General features: G+C 65.1%; 4 protein-coding genes across 4 annotated transcripts; 1 reads left to right on the top strand and 3 right to left on the bottom strand.

The window, feature by feature from the left end:
* Nucleotides 1-3,038: 3,038 nt before the first annotated feature.
* Nucleotides 3,039-3,878, bottom strand: CHLNCDRAFT_21811 (hypothetical protein; the record flags this gene model as incomplete). The annotated part of the gene is made up of 4 exons (XM_005849000.1): nt 3,039-3,166; nt 3,255-3,441; nt 3,528-3,653; nt 3,756-3,878. Coding segments are annotated over 4 exons (564 nt in total), but the record flags the coding sequence as incomplete, so codon positions are not given.
* A 2,104-nt stretch (nt 3,879-5,982) lies between these two features.
* On the bottom strand, nt 5,983-7,720 carry CHLNCDRAFT_143532 (hypothetical protein; the record flags this gene model as incomplete). Its single annotated transcript, XM_005848999.1, has 4 exons — nt 5,983-6,153; nt 6,336-6,401; nt 6,522-6,910; nt 7,030-7,720. 4 exons carry the CDS (start codon nt 7,718-7,720, stop codon nt 5,983-5,985), a joined length of 1,317 nt encoding a protein of 438 aa, XP_005849061.1.
* A 1,379-nt stretch (nt 7,721-9,099) lies between these two features.
* On the top strand, nt 9,100-10,379 carry CHLNCDRAFT_143530 (hypothetical protein; the record flags this gene model as incomplete). Its single annotated transcript, XM_005849204.1, has 3 exons — nt 9,100-9,258; nt 9,371-9,590; nt 9,718-10,379. The coding sequence occupies 3 exons, from the start codon at nt 9,100-9,102 to the stop codon at nt 10,377-10,379; spliced, it is 1,041 nt and encodes a 346-aa protein (XP_005849266.1).
* A 59-nt stretch (nt 10,380-10,438) lies between these two features.
* CHLNCDRAFT_143529 (hypothetical protein) lies at nt 10,439-13,286 on the bottom strand (the record flags this gene model as incomplete). Its single annotated transcript, XM_005848998.1, has 11 exons — nt 10,439-10,457; nt 10,612-10,853; nt 11,007-11,105; nt 11,253-11,299; nt 11,507-11,594; nt 11,724-11,803; nt 11,892-11,999; nt 12,188-12,352; nt 12,546-12,600; nt 12,822-12,937; nt 13,256-13,286. 11 exons carry the CDS (start codon nt 13,284-13,286, stop codon nt 10,439-10,441), a joined length of 1,050 nt encoding a protein of 349 aa, XP_005849060.1.
* Nucleotides 13,287-14,294: the final 1,008 nt, after the last annotated feature.

Here is a 14,294-nt window from a genome sequence, read left to right as displayed (position 1 = left end):
AATGTGAAAACGGGTTGGTTTCCAGCACATCAGATTGTCCCGGTCTGCTGCAAGCAACACCAAGCGCCTGCACTGCCATTCACACCCTGATGCTCCTGACCGTGGCCCACGCCTTCTCCAGGCTGTGCACCGTGCGCTTTAGCTCCTCCAACCGCTGCATCTTCATTGGGTCCTGCATGAGTGCCAGCAGGCTGCTGCCCACGTCCGAGCTGCCCTGTCCAGCCGCCACGGTTGCGCCGGAGGCCGCGGCGCCATCCCCACCAGCAGCAGCGGCAGCGGCCTCCGCCTGGGCCTCATCGGCCAGCTGCTCCTGCAGGCCCTGCTGGATCCAGGCTGCCAGCTTCTTGCCCACCTGCGTAGTTTGATGAGAGCATCCCCCACCTGGCACAGCACCAGCTTGCAGCAGGCTGGACCAGCTCAGCCTTAGATGAGCTCCGCAACTGGCACAGCAGCACCATGCAAGCAGCAGCCCCGGCATGCGTGCAACTCACATCCTCCACTAGCAGCAGACGGACGCCCAGCGGCACGTCATCATACACTCGCTTCAGCACCACCTCGGAGTAGGCGTTCAGGCTGCAGCAGGCAGAACATACAAAGAGGCAGAGGCAGCTGAACAAGCAGTGCAGAAGCACATGCCTGCCAGTTTGTGCTTCCAACAGCTTGTGCTCCACGCTGTGCATGCAGTGGTCTACCCCCACCTGAGCTGCATCTCCCTCAGTGCCTGCTCATCATTGTCACTGGCATGCGGCCGCATCTTCTCAACGAAGTCCTGCAGGGAGAGCCAGGCACACCTATCAACGTCCTGCACTGGCAGCTGCTGCAGTCACTGCAGGGCGATGGTTGCCCTGGAGAGGCTGATCATGGCATGGTGGCCTCGAGGAGCGCGCCACTCAGTGCGTTGCTGCGCACTCACGAAGGTCTCCTGTCCGTAACTCATGACCAGGCTGTTTTTCAACCTATTGAACTCGTTCCAATCCCCGTGCTGGTGGCCGTGCGATGCATGCTCCTGCAGCTGCGTGCTGGCGGTCTTCAGCTTGTTCACATAATCCATGTAGATGGGGTTCAATGTCATGATCACCGACTGCTGTCTGCAGCAAACACCAGTGCGGTACCGGTGCAGCAGCAGCGCTGGGTGGGTTGTATCGAACACCAATAAGCGCAGCAGTCAGTGAGGTACACCGACATGCGTGGCTCCCTTTCTCGCTGCCCACCTGATCAGCAGCGACACATGCTCCTTGGTGCCCAGCTCCTGCTTGTGCAGCACGCCCTGCATCTGGTCCTTCACGGCCTCGCGCAGGTGGGGAAAGGGCTCGAAAGTGGAGTCGATGAGGGCCGTCAACACCTCCTCAATATACTGCCGCAGCCGCACAACCAGGTCCATGGCGGGCTCTGCAAGCTCTCCATGCACCCCTGCAGCCATGGCATGCAAAGAGTTGGCTGGGCAATGTGCATGCAGCAACTCCAGCGGCCGGTGGTACATATTTCCATCGACGTCAAATGGCCTGGCTGACGTTGTGCTCAGCCTGGCCGCAGCTGCAAACCAGCACGCTTGAGCTGTTTCCACTCACTATGCATGAACATGGTGTGAAACACAGAGCTGGACAGGAAGTTGGGCAGCGCCACTCCGCGGGTGTCCTTGCTCTGCTCCTTGAGCTTATCAAAGCACTCCTGCCCAAGGAACCAAGGAAGGTTGCAGGCGCTCTCCACCTGCAGCTGGCAGGGCGCGCAGATGCCAGCTGCAGCGACGGCCTCAGGATACATTTGTCATATGATTATGCTCACGGAGCCATAATGATTTAGCAGCACATCGGCATTCCAGAATGGATCATGCAGCTGCCCAGCAATGCCCAGAGTGCCCAGCAGTCCCCAGCAATGCCCCCACCTCATCCCTGTATTCCAAGCTCATCTCGTACACGCGCCTGGGCACCTTGAGGGCCTCGTCCTCCGGCCGCAGGTCCTCGTACACGCCCTTGCGCAGATTCAGGAAGTCAATTTGCAGCTGCAGGCAAGGCACCAGGCCGATGCCATTGAGGCAGGCAATTGCAAGCGGCAACAGGCGGCGACAGGCAAGCATTAATCAATTGGATCAGACAGACATGATGCAGGGAGGTGGGCAGGCGCTCATCACCAAGCAGCCCACCTGGGTAAGCAGCTGCTGCAGCGTCATGCCTGCCTCGCTCTCGCTGCCCACCACAGTGCCATTCATGTCCTCCACCTCTGCTTTGGTGCTCTCGAATTTTTCCCACAACTGCATGCATCCGCAGGGCACAAGCAGATTGATGCCATGTGCTGTGCAGTCTTTGGTCCAATGCAGCGGAACCTCATGCAAAGTGCTGTGACAGGTGCTGCCAGCTTCCCGCCAAGGCGTGCATGCGAGCCAGACGGCTGTGGTTGATGGCCACTGGCGGCACCTGCCCACTCGCCTTTTTCTTAAGATTCGGCAGGTTCTTCACGATGCACTGCACCTGCACCTGCACCAGCTGCGCCACCAGCGCATCAATGCCCCGCCGCTCTTTGCGCAAATTGGACAGCTGGGGGTGCTTCTTGAAGAAGGCTGCCTCGTTCTGGCGCACCGCGTCCAGCGGTGTGCTCTCCTCCAGCTCTTGGGTGGTGCGATTGCGCACCTGCAGGAGGAGCAGCAGGTGGGGATCCAGCAGGCAGCGTAGACGCTTCGTCCTGGGCGCATTCAGTGCTTAATCGATAGCTGGCACCTGGCGCATGTGGTGACCGCTCATGAATGCCTGATGCTTCCTCCCAAAGGCACTCACAGGGATGAATCCCAGCTTGAGCTTCAGGTTGTTGCCTGCCCCCTCCAGCTTCTCCACCATGCCGGAGCCCGACTCCACCAGATCAATCTTGGTCACCACGCCCTGCACTCGCACAGCACAGCAGGCTTATCGCTGCCAGTGTGGTGTGGCGGGCGCGTGCAGCGCTGCGCTGGATGACGGCCATCCAGCCAGCACGTCAGCTTGAACCTGCCTGGCACCAGCAGATGGTACTTGTGGTGCTTGTTTAGAGGCAACGTATGCAGCAATTGCTCAGCAGCAGCTGGGACTCACCATGGTGCGGTCCCGGTTGGGATCAAACTTCTTGGCCAGCTTGATGGCAGCTGCGGTGGAAAAGTCCACATTTGCCTGCACGATGGCCAGCACCACAGTGGTCTCGCCTGCAGGGCACAGCAGCAGCTGAGGTGGCTCAGACGTTGGAACGGCGTCGCTCGTCACCCCCATGCAGCTGGTCCAGGTGCAAAGTACCCGCGATGTGGCTCTCGATCATCGTGTTGATAATCTCCTCGATGTCCTCGGGCTGCCCCTCCACCGCGTTGCGAGTGATGCCTGGCAGGTCCAGCACCGTCAGGTCGGGCAGCTTGTTGGTGTACACCCGCAGGTAGATGGGGCTGTCCACCACGCCCTTGCCGCTCCCTGCCACCCTCCGGGTCGCCTGCACTGGCAGCGCAGCCTGTGTGGCAGCCAGGGCGAGGGCGGCAGCAGCAGCAGCTGCGCCTCCAAGCTAGAACTTGCCCTCACCTCGCGCACTTCATCATCAATCGTGCTGAGGTCTGCGATGCGCTTCTTGATCAGCTCCTCGGAGTCGGGGCTGGATCGGAAGCTCAGCTCAGCATACGCCTCACCATCGCTGTAGCGGTGTTCAACCTGCACAGACATGCAGGTGTCGCTCAGCTGTCCTAACTAGCAGCAGCAGCGGCGAGTGGCGGCAACGCCGCTGGCTGCAGCTGCGAATTAGTCGCAGCCCACCTGGATCGGTGTGCGGGTCACAATGTCTTCGCCTCGGGGCAAACTGATGCCAAAAATGCTTTCAATCAAAGAGGACTTCCCGCTGGACTGATCTCCAACGACAGCAATTTTTGGGATCTGCAGGCTTGGGAGTCGCGGGCGGAGGCGGGTTGACGGGCGGAGGCGGGTTGACGGGCGGCGCTGCCGCCCGGCGGGAAGGGAAAGCGGTGCCCAAGGGTTGCTGCACGAGCCGTTTCCACCTGAATGCCCGAGTTAGTGCCCACGAGCCTGGAAACATCGTCAATCGCATCGATAACACGGCGCATGCCGCGGTCATACGCCTGGATGAACGCCATCTCGTTCTTAGGGAGCCTGAACGGAGGCCTGGACAGTTGAACCACAAAGGTCGAGTTAAAAATGATGGTGGTGCAGCGTTCAACCGGTGGGTCGTGCTGGCCGTGTTGGCTGTGCCTAGCTGACACTTTCCCACCCTTTCCCAAGCGATTGCCATCCTCCTGGATCAGACGGGCGACTCGGCGAAGCATGATTCTCATCGCAGATTTTCATCGCGACAACTAGCTCTACGTTAAACAAAACTCGAGGAATGGGGGCCCAGGCTGGAGTTGCCGCCGGGGAGCCCAGATGGCACACCTCCTGCTGGCACCACCGAAAGCTCTCTTGCCTTGCGTAGCTGGCAGACATTTTTCATCCTGACCATTATATGGCACGCATGGGTTACCGGCGGCGGCGGCGGCGGCGGCGGCGGCGGCGGCGGCGGCAGCGCGGTCCATTGGAGGGCCAACGCCCTCAGCCGATGTGGGGCTGGTCGCCGCTCTTGGCGAGAACTGAGACAAGCGGTAGAATCACCTGAGCTGGCTAGCTATACAATTTGCCTTGAAGGCGGCACAGAGCCCCAGCTCAGGCCTCCTGCTGTACCGTTCTGCTGCCAGCAGGCAGTGTCGGCAGCACCGAACTTGCTGTCAATTGCTGCCGGGGCTGCACCAGCCTGAGAACAGCGGGCGCTCGGGGCATGCTGGCGGCGATGGCCGCCACCGGCGCCGTGCCGCCCACCATTGTGGGCTTGCATTGCCGGCTACGCGACGACAACCCACTGCAGGAATCGATTCTACCATTCTCTTGGTAGAACTACATGAACAATTGTTACATCCATCTTCCCAATCATTTCCCCACAGTCGCGCTCAGCAGTTGGGGCTCCTGCGGCCCCCGCCCAGCACGGGGCCGCCCTGCCGCAAACGCCGGCAGCGGCGGCGCCTCCTGCCCCACCAGCACCTGCGCCTCCCCCCACACCAGCTGCGGCCGCGCCGCCACACCGCTGGGGCCGGCCGCCCTGCCAGCAGCGGCTCCGCCGCTGGCCGCCGTCGGTCCCTGCGCCGGCTTGGGCACGCGCAGCATCAGCGCCCTGCAAGCAGCCGGGGCCGCCCCGGCGGCAGCAGCGTGGTCAAAACACGACCCACAGCAGCACACTCCTTCCAAGCGCACTGCATCTGGCATAGATGCAAGACAGCGGTGTGGCAGCAGCGGGGTGGGTGCCAGGCAGGGTGCACGCACCTCCGCGCCACAGCGTGCTCGCCACCAGCCAGCGAGCCATGAAAGTCCACTTCCACCACCACCAGATCCACAGCATCCTGCGGCAGAAGGGGCATGGCGGTGGTCGCCAGGTGGCAGCTCCCGGGACACACAGGTGCAGGCAGCTACCAAGGTCGCAGGCTACCCCAAGCAGCCGCTGGGCACAGCAGGCAGGCTGGTGCCACCCCCGGCGCCCTTCCTGCCACTTGCCTGCGCCGCCAGCTGGCTCCACACATCGGCGCCTGCACACTCCACCACACAGGTCTGCAGCTGCCTGTACAGGTTGTCGTCTGGCGCCACCAGCAGAGCGGTCACCTCGCGGAACGCGGTGCGAGCCTGCGCCGACGCCAGCGCCGCCACCCGAATCACCCGCACCGGCCACCGGCTGTGCTGCGACGACGAGCGGCGTGCCAGCAGGCTGCACACCTCGCTGCCATCTGCGCTCTCTGTGCCCCGGAACGTGGCACAGGTGACCGTGTCCAGGCCACCCACCCAGCCCTGGCCCTGCCGAATGCCACCATCCATGCCCTTGTTCTTGGGCGTCATCTGATGCAGCTGCAGCGAGGGAGGCGCAGAGCAGGCAGGTGGCATTGAAAGCAGCCACCCAACACATCAAGCAGGAGGGCACCAAGCAACCCAGGGCGCCAAACAAGGTCTGCCATCAACAGGCCTCCGCGGCAGCACTTGCCATGGCCTTGAGCTGGGCCGCTGTGGGTTGCAGGGTGCGGCCTGCCGCCCCTGTGCGGGCCAGCGTCAGCAGCGGCAAGTAGTTGCCGCTGTTGAGGTTGTACAGCGCCTCCTTGCCGCCCTCCAGGTCCACAGGCGCGTTGGTCTGCGGCGGGGCGGGCAGGCAGGAGGAGGAGACGGGCGGGAAGGTGGGCGCCGCTTGGTGTTGGCAGTACGGGCAGAGGCGAGAGGTGCGGCTGGGAAGCTCAGGAAGATGGGGGCAGACACAGGCGGCAGCTTCACAGCAAGCAGTGGTGCGCCCCAGGGCGGGGCCAGAGCACCACCCACCCACAACATCATGACCTCCCCCAGGGGCGCGGCATCCTTGTTTGGCACTTGAGATGGCTCCAGGCCCTGCATACAGGGAAGGAGCACCGGGGACACACGCGGCAGGGGTGATGGTGGGGAAGCTCAGGAAGCTGAGGTGTGTGGGGAGGTGCAAGCAACTAGGTCAGCCCCAGTACTGCTGCTCACCTGATGGCGAGAGGCCGCAAGCCGCGCTGCCAGCGGCACATGCAGCGCGCTGCCATCTGGCAGGCGCACCATGCTGGTTGCCGCCTCGCGGGGCCCCAGCAGGCGGCACTCTCGCTGCAAGTGGGCCGCCCAGTCGGGCTGCCTGTCGGCACCAACCGGCACCTCCTCCTCCGGCTGCTCCAGCTCATACGAGCTGGTGTCAAACCGCAGTGGGTCGACCCTGCCATTGCCCCTGCCAGGCCCAGCTGGCACAGCCCGGCTGACGCCTCTGCCACCATCAGGCTGCCGGCGGCGGGTCACAACCTCCTCCTCCTCCTCCTCCTCTTCCTCCTCCTCACTTTCATCCACTGGCAGCCGCCGGTTCCGGCTGCGGGCCTCGCGCGAGCCTCCTGCACCAGGGCCGCAAAGCCAAGCACAGGGGGGGCGCAGGAGTGAGCGCAGCGGCGACATACACTTTCAGAGCAGCTAGGTCCAGCCGGCTCCCTGGTGCTCCCAAGCACACTCCCACCTGCGCGGTCAGCCCTGCTGAAAGCCAGCTCCTCTCCGCCGTATCCCCTGGTGGATTGATGTGACCTGCCGCTAGGCCCGCCACGGCACCGCGCCGCCTCGAGCTGCTGCATCGGGGCATCCGCGTGCAGTGCGCGCTCCAGCTGCTCCCCGTCTGTCTCCGCGCGGCGCTGCTGCTGCTGCTGCTGGCGTCCCAACTGCATGGCGCGCAGCTGCCTGGACAGGGGCGAAAGGTGGAGGAGACGCTCCTGCCCGCCCACGTGCTGGTCATTGACGTTGACGGCCGCCAAAGGTGCTCGCTGGCCGCCGAGCGCCTCACCAGCCTCCCACTGCCCCTTCTTCTCCTGCTGCTGGTGCTGCTGCTGCAGCTGCTGCAGCTCCTGCCTCACTGCCTCCAGCTGGAGCTCTGCCCGCAGTGCGCGCTCCAGCAGCCGCCGCTGTTCTGCCTCCGCGCGCTGCCGTTCTGCGTCAGCGCGCTGCCGTTCTGCGTCTGCGCGGTGCTCCTGCTGCTGCAACTGCTGCCGCAGCGCCTGCAGCTGGGCTTCTGCCTGCGGGACGCACAGTAGCAGCTGCTGCCGTTCTGCTTGAGCGCGCTGCTCCTCCTGCTGACGCTCCTCCTCCTCGCGCAGCTGGCGCTTCAGTTGCTCCAGCAGCGTCTCGCGCCGCTCGTTCTCGCCGAGGTCCGCCGCCATCGGCACAAGTTCAAGTTAGTCGGGCTCTTCCTGCATCGGGGCACGCAGCACAGAGCAGCAGGGGCAACCATAAAGCGTGAAAACGATTGCGGAACAGCCTCGATCCCTGCCTGGCGGGGCGGAAGGGGCGGAAGGGGCGGAAGCGGCAGAGGTGGTTGGGTCTTTCGCGCCCAGGAACGCGCCCCGCGCTTATCGGCAGGCTTCCGGCAGCATCTCCCTGGGTCTGCGGCACCACAGCGGTGGCTATCGGGGCAGATGCGCCGCGCACCGGAGCTTCAAGTTGGATGGTCAAAACCACACGACACCGCGCAACCTATCGGGCAGCCCTCCGCAGCCGTGGGCAGTGTACAAACGAGGCGCTGAGAAACAAGGCATCGGATTGAGGCATGCCTTGAAAAGGCAGATGGCCGCCAGCGCGGCACAGGGGGGGGCGGGGCGCCGCGGGCAAAGTCTTCATGACCTCCATCCCACCAGCCCAGCCTCTGGAAGAGAAGGGGGTGTGGGGCCAATCAGAGCAGCAGCACTGCAGCTGGCAAGGCTCCACAGAGCATTGGTGCCAGCCTCCCAGAGCCTCTTCCAGTTGGCCGGATGGGAAGTCAGGTTCCCATGCGCAAAGGTACCACCAGTCAATTGTATCAAGCATCGGTTATGGAAACAGGCGTACCGGCTGCAGGCGATGGCATGGCTGGCCTCAATCGCTGTCACCGCTGCCGCTGCTGCTCTCGCTGCCGCTGCTCCCGTGCCTGCTGCGCCTCTCCTTCTTGTGCTTGCTATGTTTCTCCTTCTTGCTTCGCTTCTCCTTCTTCCCCTTCTTCTCCTTCTTGTGCTTCTTCCGCTTGTCGCGCTTGGCCTGAGCCCAGTTGCGCAGAAAGCAGGTGAGCCTTGCGTGATGGGTGCTGACCGAGGTACAAGCACAGTGCAAAGGGCAGGCTGCAAAAAATGCAGCATGCAGCCTCACCCTGGCCGCTGCCTCCAGGATGGCCAGGGCCTGCGCAGTGGAGGTGACCTGCGCCCCGCCTGCATCGCCCGGCGGCGGCACTGCCGGCGGCCCGCCTCCTCCGCCGCTGCCAGGCGCGCCGCCGCCGCCGGTCATCCAGGCTGGCAGCACGGCTCCGCTGCCTCGGCCCCTGCACAATGGGGAGTAGAAGAAGGTGTAGTGCGTCACGCTGAGGGTGCTCTGCACCGCTGGCGGCGGGTGGGCGGCGGCCCCAAACCCAGAATGAAACCCCAATTGAGCACAGCTGCTCTGATTCCCAACCCGCCCAGCTGCTGGGAGCGTGCATGGCGGCAGCATGCAGCCCCCTGCCAAGAAACCCCGTGCGGCTGGGACCACCAGGGCGCTGGGATGGCTAGACTCGCATCCCAAAGTTAGCAAGTGGATGTCTCGATATGACATCCTGAGCCTCATCGAGCAGGGCGGCGGCATTGCCCTCGTGCCGAACTTCCTGCCCGAGTTTGTGGCTGAGGGCGCCCTGCGCATTCTGGAAGACATGCCTGCCGGCCGCTGGAACGACACGGCGGCCGAGGAGGACTACACGGTGGGTGAGGTGCTGGGCGCCTCGCCGCCGCCTCGCCAGCACCGGCGGCAACAAGGCGTATGCATGCAGCCCCTCAAGCACTGCCATTTTCTCCCTGCTGCCTGCGCCGCAGCACAACAACATCGCACACCGCTTCTGGAGCATCAAAGGGGGCGCGCCAGCGCCCAGCAGCGGCGGCGGGAGCCCCAGCGCGGCGCTCGAGGCGCTGCTGCGCGCCTTTTCCCTGCTGCTCCCCGACCAGTTCAACGCCTTTAGCGTGGCGCGGTACGAGCGGGGCCACCACATCGCGCTGCACGACGACCGCGCCTACACACCAGTCATGCTCGACTCGGGTGGGTGTAGGGAAAGGGTGTCGCAATGGCTGCCGCCCCCGCTTTTGGCACCAAGCAGCTCTTTCCCATGAGCTCCTGAAGCGCAGGCAGCCCACTCCCCTCCCCGCTGCTTGTTGTTCTCGTTCAGGCGAGGTGCTCACGTGCTCACGCGACGTCACCTGCGTCTACTACCTCACCAAGGACTGGGAGGAAAGCATGGGGGGCGCCCTGGTGGACCTGGAGGCGCCGCCGGCCCACGGAGCAGCACCAGCAGGAGGAGGGCCCGGCGACGCGGCTGCCGCCATGTGCAGTAGCGGCAGCGGCAGCGACGCGGGCCGGCAGCAGCAGGGGCAGCAGCAGGGGCGCGCCTACGTGCCGCAGTTCAACTGTGCAGTGTTCTTCAGGGTGCCGCGCTGGCACTGCGTGACGCCGCTGCGCACCGACCGGCCGCGGTACAGCGTGTTTGGCTGGTACCTGCAGCCCGGCCAGCTGTACCAGCTGTACAGCGGAGACCAGCAGGGACAGGGTGCGGCAGCAGGCGCGGCAGCAGGCGCGGCAGCAGGCCAGTCGCAGGCGCCGGCGCTGCCGCCGCCGCCGCCGCAGCCGCCGCAGCAACCTGGGCTGCGCAGCGTCGGCGCGAAGGGCGCCCGCAGCAAGCGGCGGCCAAAGGACGCCAAGCATAAGCAGCAGCAGCAGCAGCAGCAGCAGCTGGAGCCTGGAGACGGGGCGCCGCGGTGCAAGCTGGCGCAGCGGCTGCTTGCCAACCTGGCCGCCAAGCAGCGGCGGCAGCAGGAGCGGGCTGGCCGCTAGGCGCGGCAAACTCAGCCACACCGGCCGGTCTGGCCTGCATGGTTCAAGCCATTCGCTGATCAATTTTGTTGTACGGGCCTCTCAATACCAGAGGTACATACCCAGTCCCTATTTCACTACCATGTTTGCTCCTTTTTCCCTCTTGGCTTGTATGCCAGACGCTGCTGCAACCCAGTGCCAGCCCCGACCGACACCACCAACCCATACCGGCAGCAGGGGCAGCGGCACTAACCTGGGAGGCAGCGGAGCCATGTTGGCGCCCGAGGCCATGCCGGGGGGTGGCGGGCGCTGCGGCGGCAGGGCGCGGCCCCCGGGGCCCGACGGGCCGCCGCCCCGCTCGTCTCCAGAGTCGCCAGCTAGGATGTCGTACTGCTGTCCTCCGGCACCGTACTGCACCACATCGGCCTTGAGGTAGCCCCACTCCACCGCCCCGTCGTGCGCCGTGCCAGCTTTTGCGCCAATTGGCTGCTGGCCCTGAAGCAGCAAATCCACGGTGGCAGGGGAGGCAGTGGGTTGGCAAGGGTTGGGGTCACGCGCGTTTGCGCCACCAGATGTGCCGCTTCGTGGCTGCCGGGCATGGGCAAGACGAAACAAATGCAGGCAGTGCAGGGGCCACGGGCCACGCACCTGGAAGCCGCCGCCCTCGCCACGTGGGCGGTACTTGGTATTGGAGGGGTCCAGGTCGGTACCGTCGCTCTGGCTCACATGCTTGATGCTGCACCCGATCTGCGGGACAGAGCAGGGGAAGGGGCAGGCGCAGGAGCAGGGGGGGGAGGGCAGGTCGGGTGGTGGGTGCCCAGCGCACGCGGCGTAAGCAGACATGCCAGCGGGCTGAGGTCGGGCACGCCCCTGATGGCTGGCAGAGGCACCCACCTTGGGGCCGCGCTCGTCTGCTGTGATGTCGACCACTTTGACAAACACTGCGGGCACGGGGAGGGGACAGCCCGCCAGCAGGCACGAGCGAGCCGTCGGCGCGCAGCACGAGCCACGCTACTCACCAGCACCCGGCCAGCCAGCAGCCAGTGCCACGTCCTCTCCACCTCACTGCACCCCGAGCGCAGGCGTGCCTCAGCTGCCATGTCCCATACATGTACAGACAAACGCTCAAAACCCGCCCCCATCCCTACCTGGGTCCCCAATCGACAGGATGTCTCCAATCTCCTTCACCTTGACATCATCCGGGTCCTCCCGAGAAAAGCTCAGGTGGTCGCTGATCTGTGGGCACCGGCGGATGGAACACACGGGGCCCCGGGGCGGCGAGTCGCACATGTGGGGCCGGCAGGCGGGCCAGGCATGTGGGCAAGGCCGGCAACGGGCAGCGACACAGCCAGGCAGGCCGCCCACCTGGCTGAAGTGGACCAGCCCATACTTCCGATAGCCATCCAGCTTCACAAACACGCCAAACGGCCGCACCTGCTGCACCGCTGCAGGCAGGAGAGAGAGCGGCAGGCAGGCGCGGAAGGTGACAACCACTACTCGCAGCTAGCCACAGCAGCAGCAGCAGCAGTGCACAGTACGCTAGCTTGCCTGCCCGGTGGATGGAGTACAGCTCAGGCGGCTCGTCGCTGTCCCGCCCGCCGCCACCGTGGGGACCGCCGCCGCCGCCGGGGCCGCCGCGGCCTGCACGGCATCGCGCACGACGCACATCGCAGCACGGCACAGCACGGCACAGCACAGCATGCAACTAGCACTCCGACTGGCCCCCGCTGCATCTGCCATGGCAGCTGCTGCCGGCAGGCAGCAACTCGCCCAAGCCTCAAGGTCCAGCTCCCCCGGGCGTGCTGCCTTGTGGCACCCCCACAGCTCACCCGCCATTGCCAGCGCATTGTCTGGATCCAGGTCCCGCCCATCCTCCTGGCTCACCGCTCGCATGCTGGCCGCCAGCTTGATGCCCTGCGGGCCGGGGCCCTCCTGCCGCACCTCCAGAACCTTCAACCACCCCTGCTCGCCGCGGGGCAGGAAGAACTCCATGGCTACAGGCGCGGGCCAGGTGGGGGGCGGGGAGGGCGAACAGATCCCATGGTCAGGTTGGGGGTTGCAGAGTGCGAGGCTTGAGGGTGTGTGACAGGGGTTCACACTAGCTGCCACTCATTCAAGCAGACCACCCCCGGCACATGCATATCTCGCCCTCCCTCCTAGAAATGGTGCAGCAGCTCCCTCTCGCACCCTTGACCTTCATCTCGTCGTCCTCCTCCCTCCCAAACTGGATCTCATCCGACACCTGGCACGCAGGGCAGCGGTGGCAGCAGGCAGCGTCAGGATCCAGCATTACAGGAGGCAGCAGGAGGCACCCGGGGCGACGGTTCTCGTCTGTGGAACCAATCGAGACCACCAGATCAGCCCACGCTGATTCAAACGTTTGAGCATGCACCGGCAGCGGCAGGGACGCCGGCAAAGTGCGGGTGCGGCAGAGGCCTGTCCAGCCCACCCGCCCACCCCCACCTGGGTGTGGTGTATCAGCGCCTGCTTGCGGTAGCCGGGCAGCTCCACAAAGGCGCCAAAGGGGCGCACCGACACGACACGGGCGTGGTGGATGGTGCCCACCTCGGGGGGCACGTCTGCAGGCAGGTGGGCAGGTGGTGACAGTGTGGGGTGCGGCTGGTGTGGGCGGCGGCGTGTAGTGTGGTCCGTTTGCAGGCAGCACAGCAGCTCCGAAGCGCCAGCCAAAGCGCAGCCATCTGGAAGAGCGGCCAGGCGCGAGCCCCGTTGATGACTGCGGCAGAGGCCTGCGGCAGTGCCTGGATGCCTCTGTCTTAACTGCACCTGACACTGGCATTCGCGGCGGCGGGTGCATGTCTGGCCGTGGGGGCTCCCAGCGGTTGCGCTGCTGCTCCCGCGGTGGCGGCGACCGGCTGGCACCCCGCCGGCCGCCATACCCGCCCCGCCCTGGCGGCGACCGGCTGCCATGCCCGCGGCTGGGAGGGGAGCGGTTGCGCCGTGGCGCCGGCGACCGCTCCCTCCGTGAGTCTGCAGGTTGATAGCAGCAACGGGCATGGCAGGGTGCTCTGTGCTGCTCGGCAGACTGTCTGCTGAATAGCTCTGCTACACAGAAGGACAACTTGTGGCAAAAGCATCCCCAGGTTCCACCACCCAACTTCCTATCGCTTCTATGGATCCCCGCACCTCTTCCATAGCGCCCCCTACTCCTGCTGCGGCTCCTGCTCCGTGACCGCCGCCGCCGCTCCCGGCTCTGCCGGCGGCGCTCCTCGGGGCTGCGGCTGGGGCGCCGCCTATCCCGTGGCGAGCGCTCGCCTCCCCGGTCTCCTCTTTGCCGCTCCCTGCTCCTGGACTTGCTTGGGCTGCGCTGCCCATCCCATCGGTCGCCCATCAGCCCCCTACGTCGTCTGCAGGGCTCTGTAAACAGCCCAGATGGCTGCACCAAGTCCCGATTGCAGAAACACTGCGATGCCAAAGCCAATTCGGCTTGTCCTTTCCTCCCGCCACCTCCCGCCACCCGCAGGAGCCCGCACGTGACCGTGACTCACGCCCGCAGACCAAATGCAAGACACAAAACTTGACATCAGGGCCATGCAGGCGCAACAGTTGAAAACACCACCATCTCTGCATCTCATTTCAAATCGGCCGCCGTCCTTGCAGCGGTTTGCCGCAGACGCCACGTGCGGTGTGCGTTTGCGCAGCGACACTCTAAGCAGGCTGCGCCGATCCATCACTCTAAAGATGTCGCACCATGCGGATTTAACTGGCACGGTTCGATGCAGATGCATGACTGTGTTGTCAATGCCAACTTGCCATGACGGCACCGCCGCAGCACTGCGCATGGCCGCACGCCACTGCTGAGCGCGCTGTGCTGCCCACCAGCAAGAGCGCGTTCACTGGTCAGCGTGGACGGTGATGCCCTAATCCTCACGCTAATATGGCAGAGGGCGCAGCGCTCCTGCTGAAGTGGCGATCACC

This window comes from Chlorella variabilis, assembly GCF_000147415.1.
Source record: "Chlorella variabilis unplaced genomic scaffold CHLNCscaffold_6, whole genome shotgun sequence".
NCBI classification, from domain to species: Eukaryota; Viridiplantae; Chlorophyta; class Trebouxiophyceae; order Chlorellales; family Chlorellaceae; genus Chlorella; species Chlorella variabilis.
Note: the sequence above shows the minus strand (reverse complement) of the source record. Positions and strands in the feature narration are given on the sequence as shown.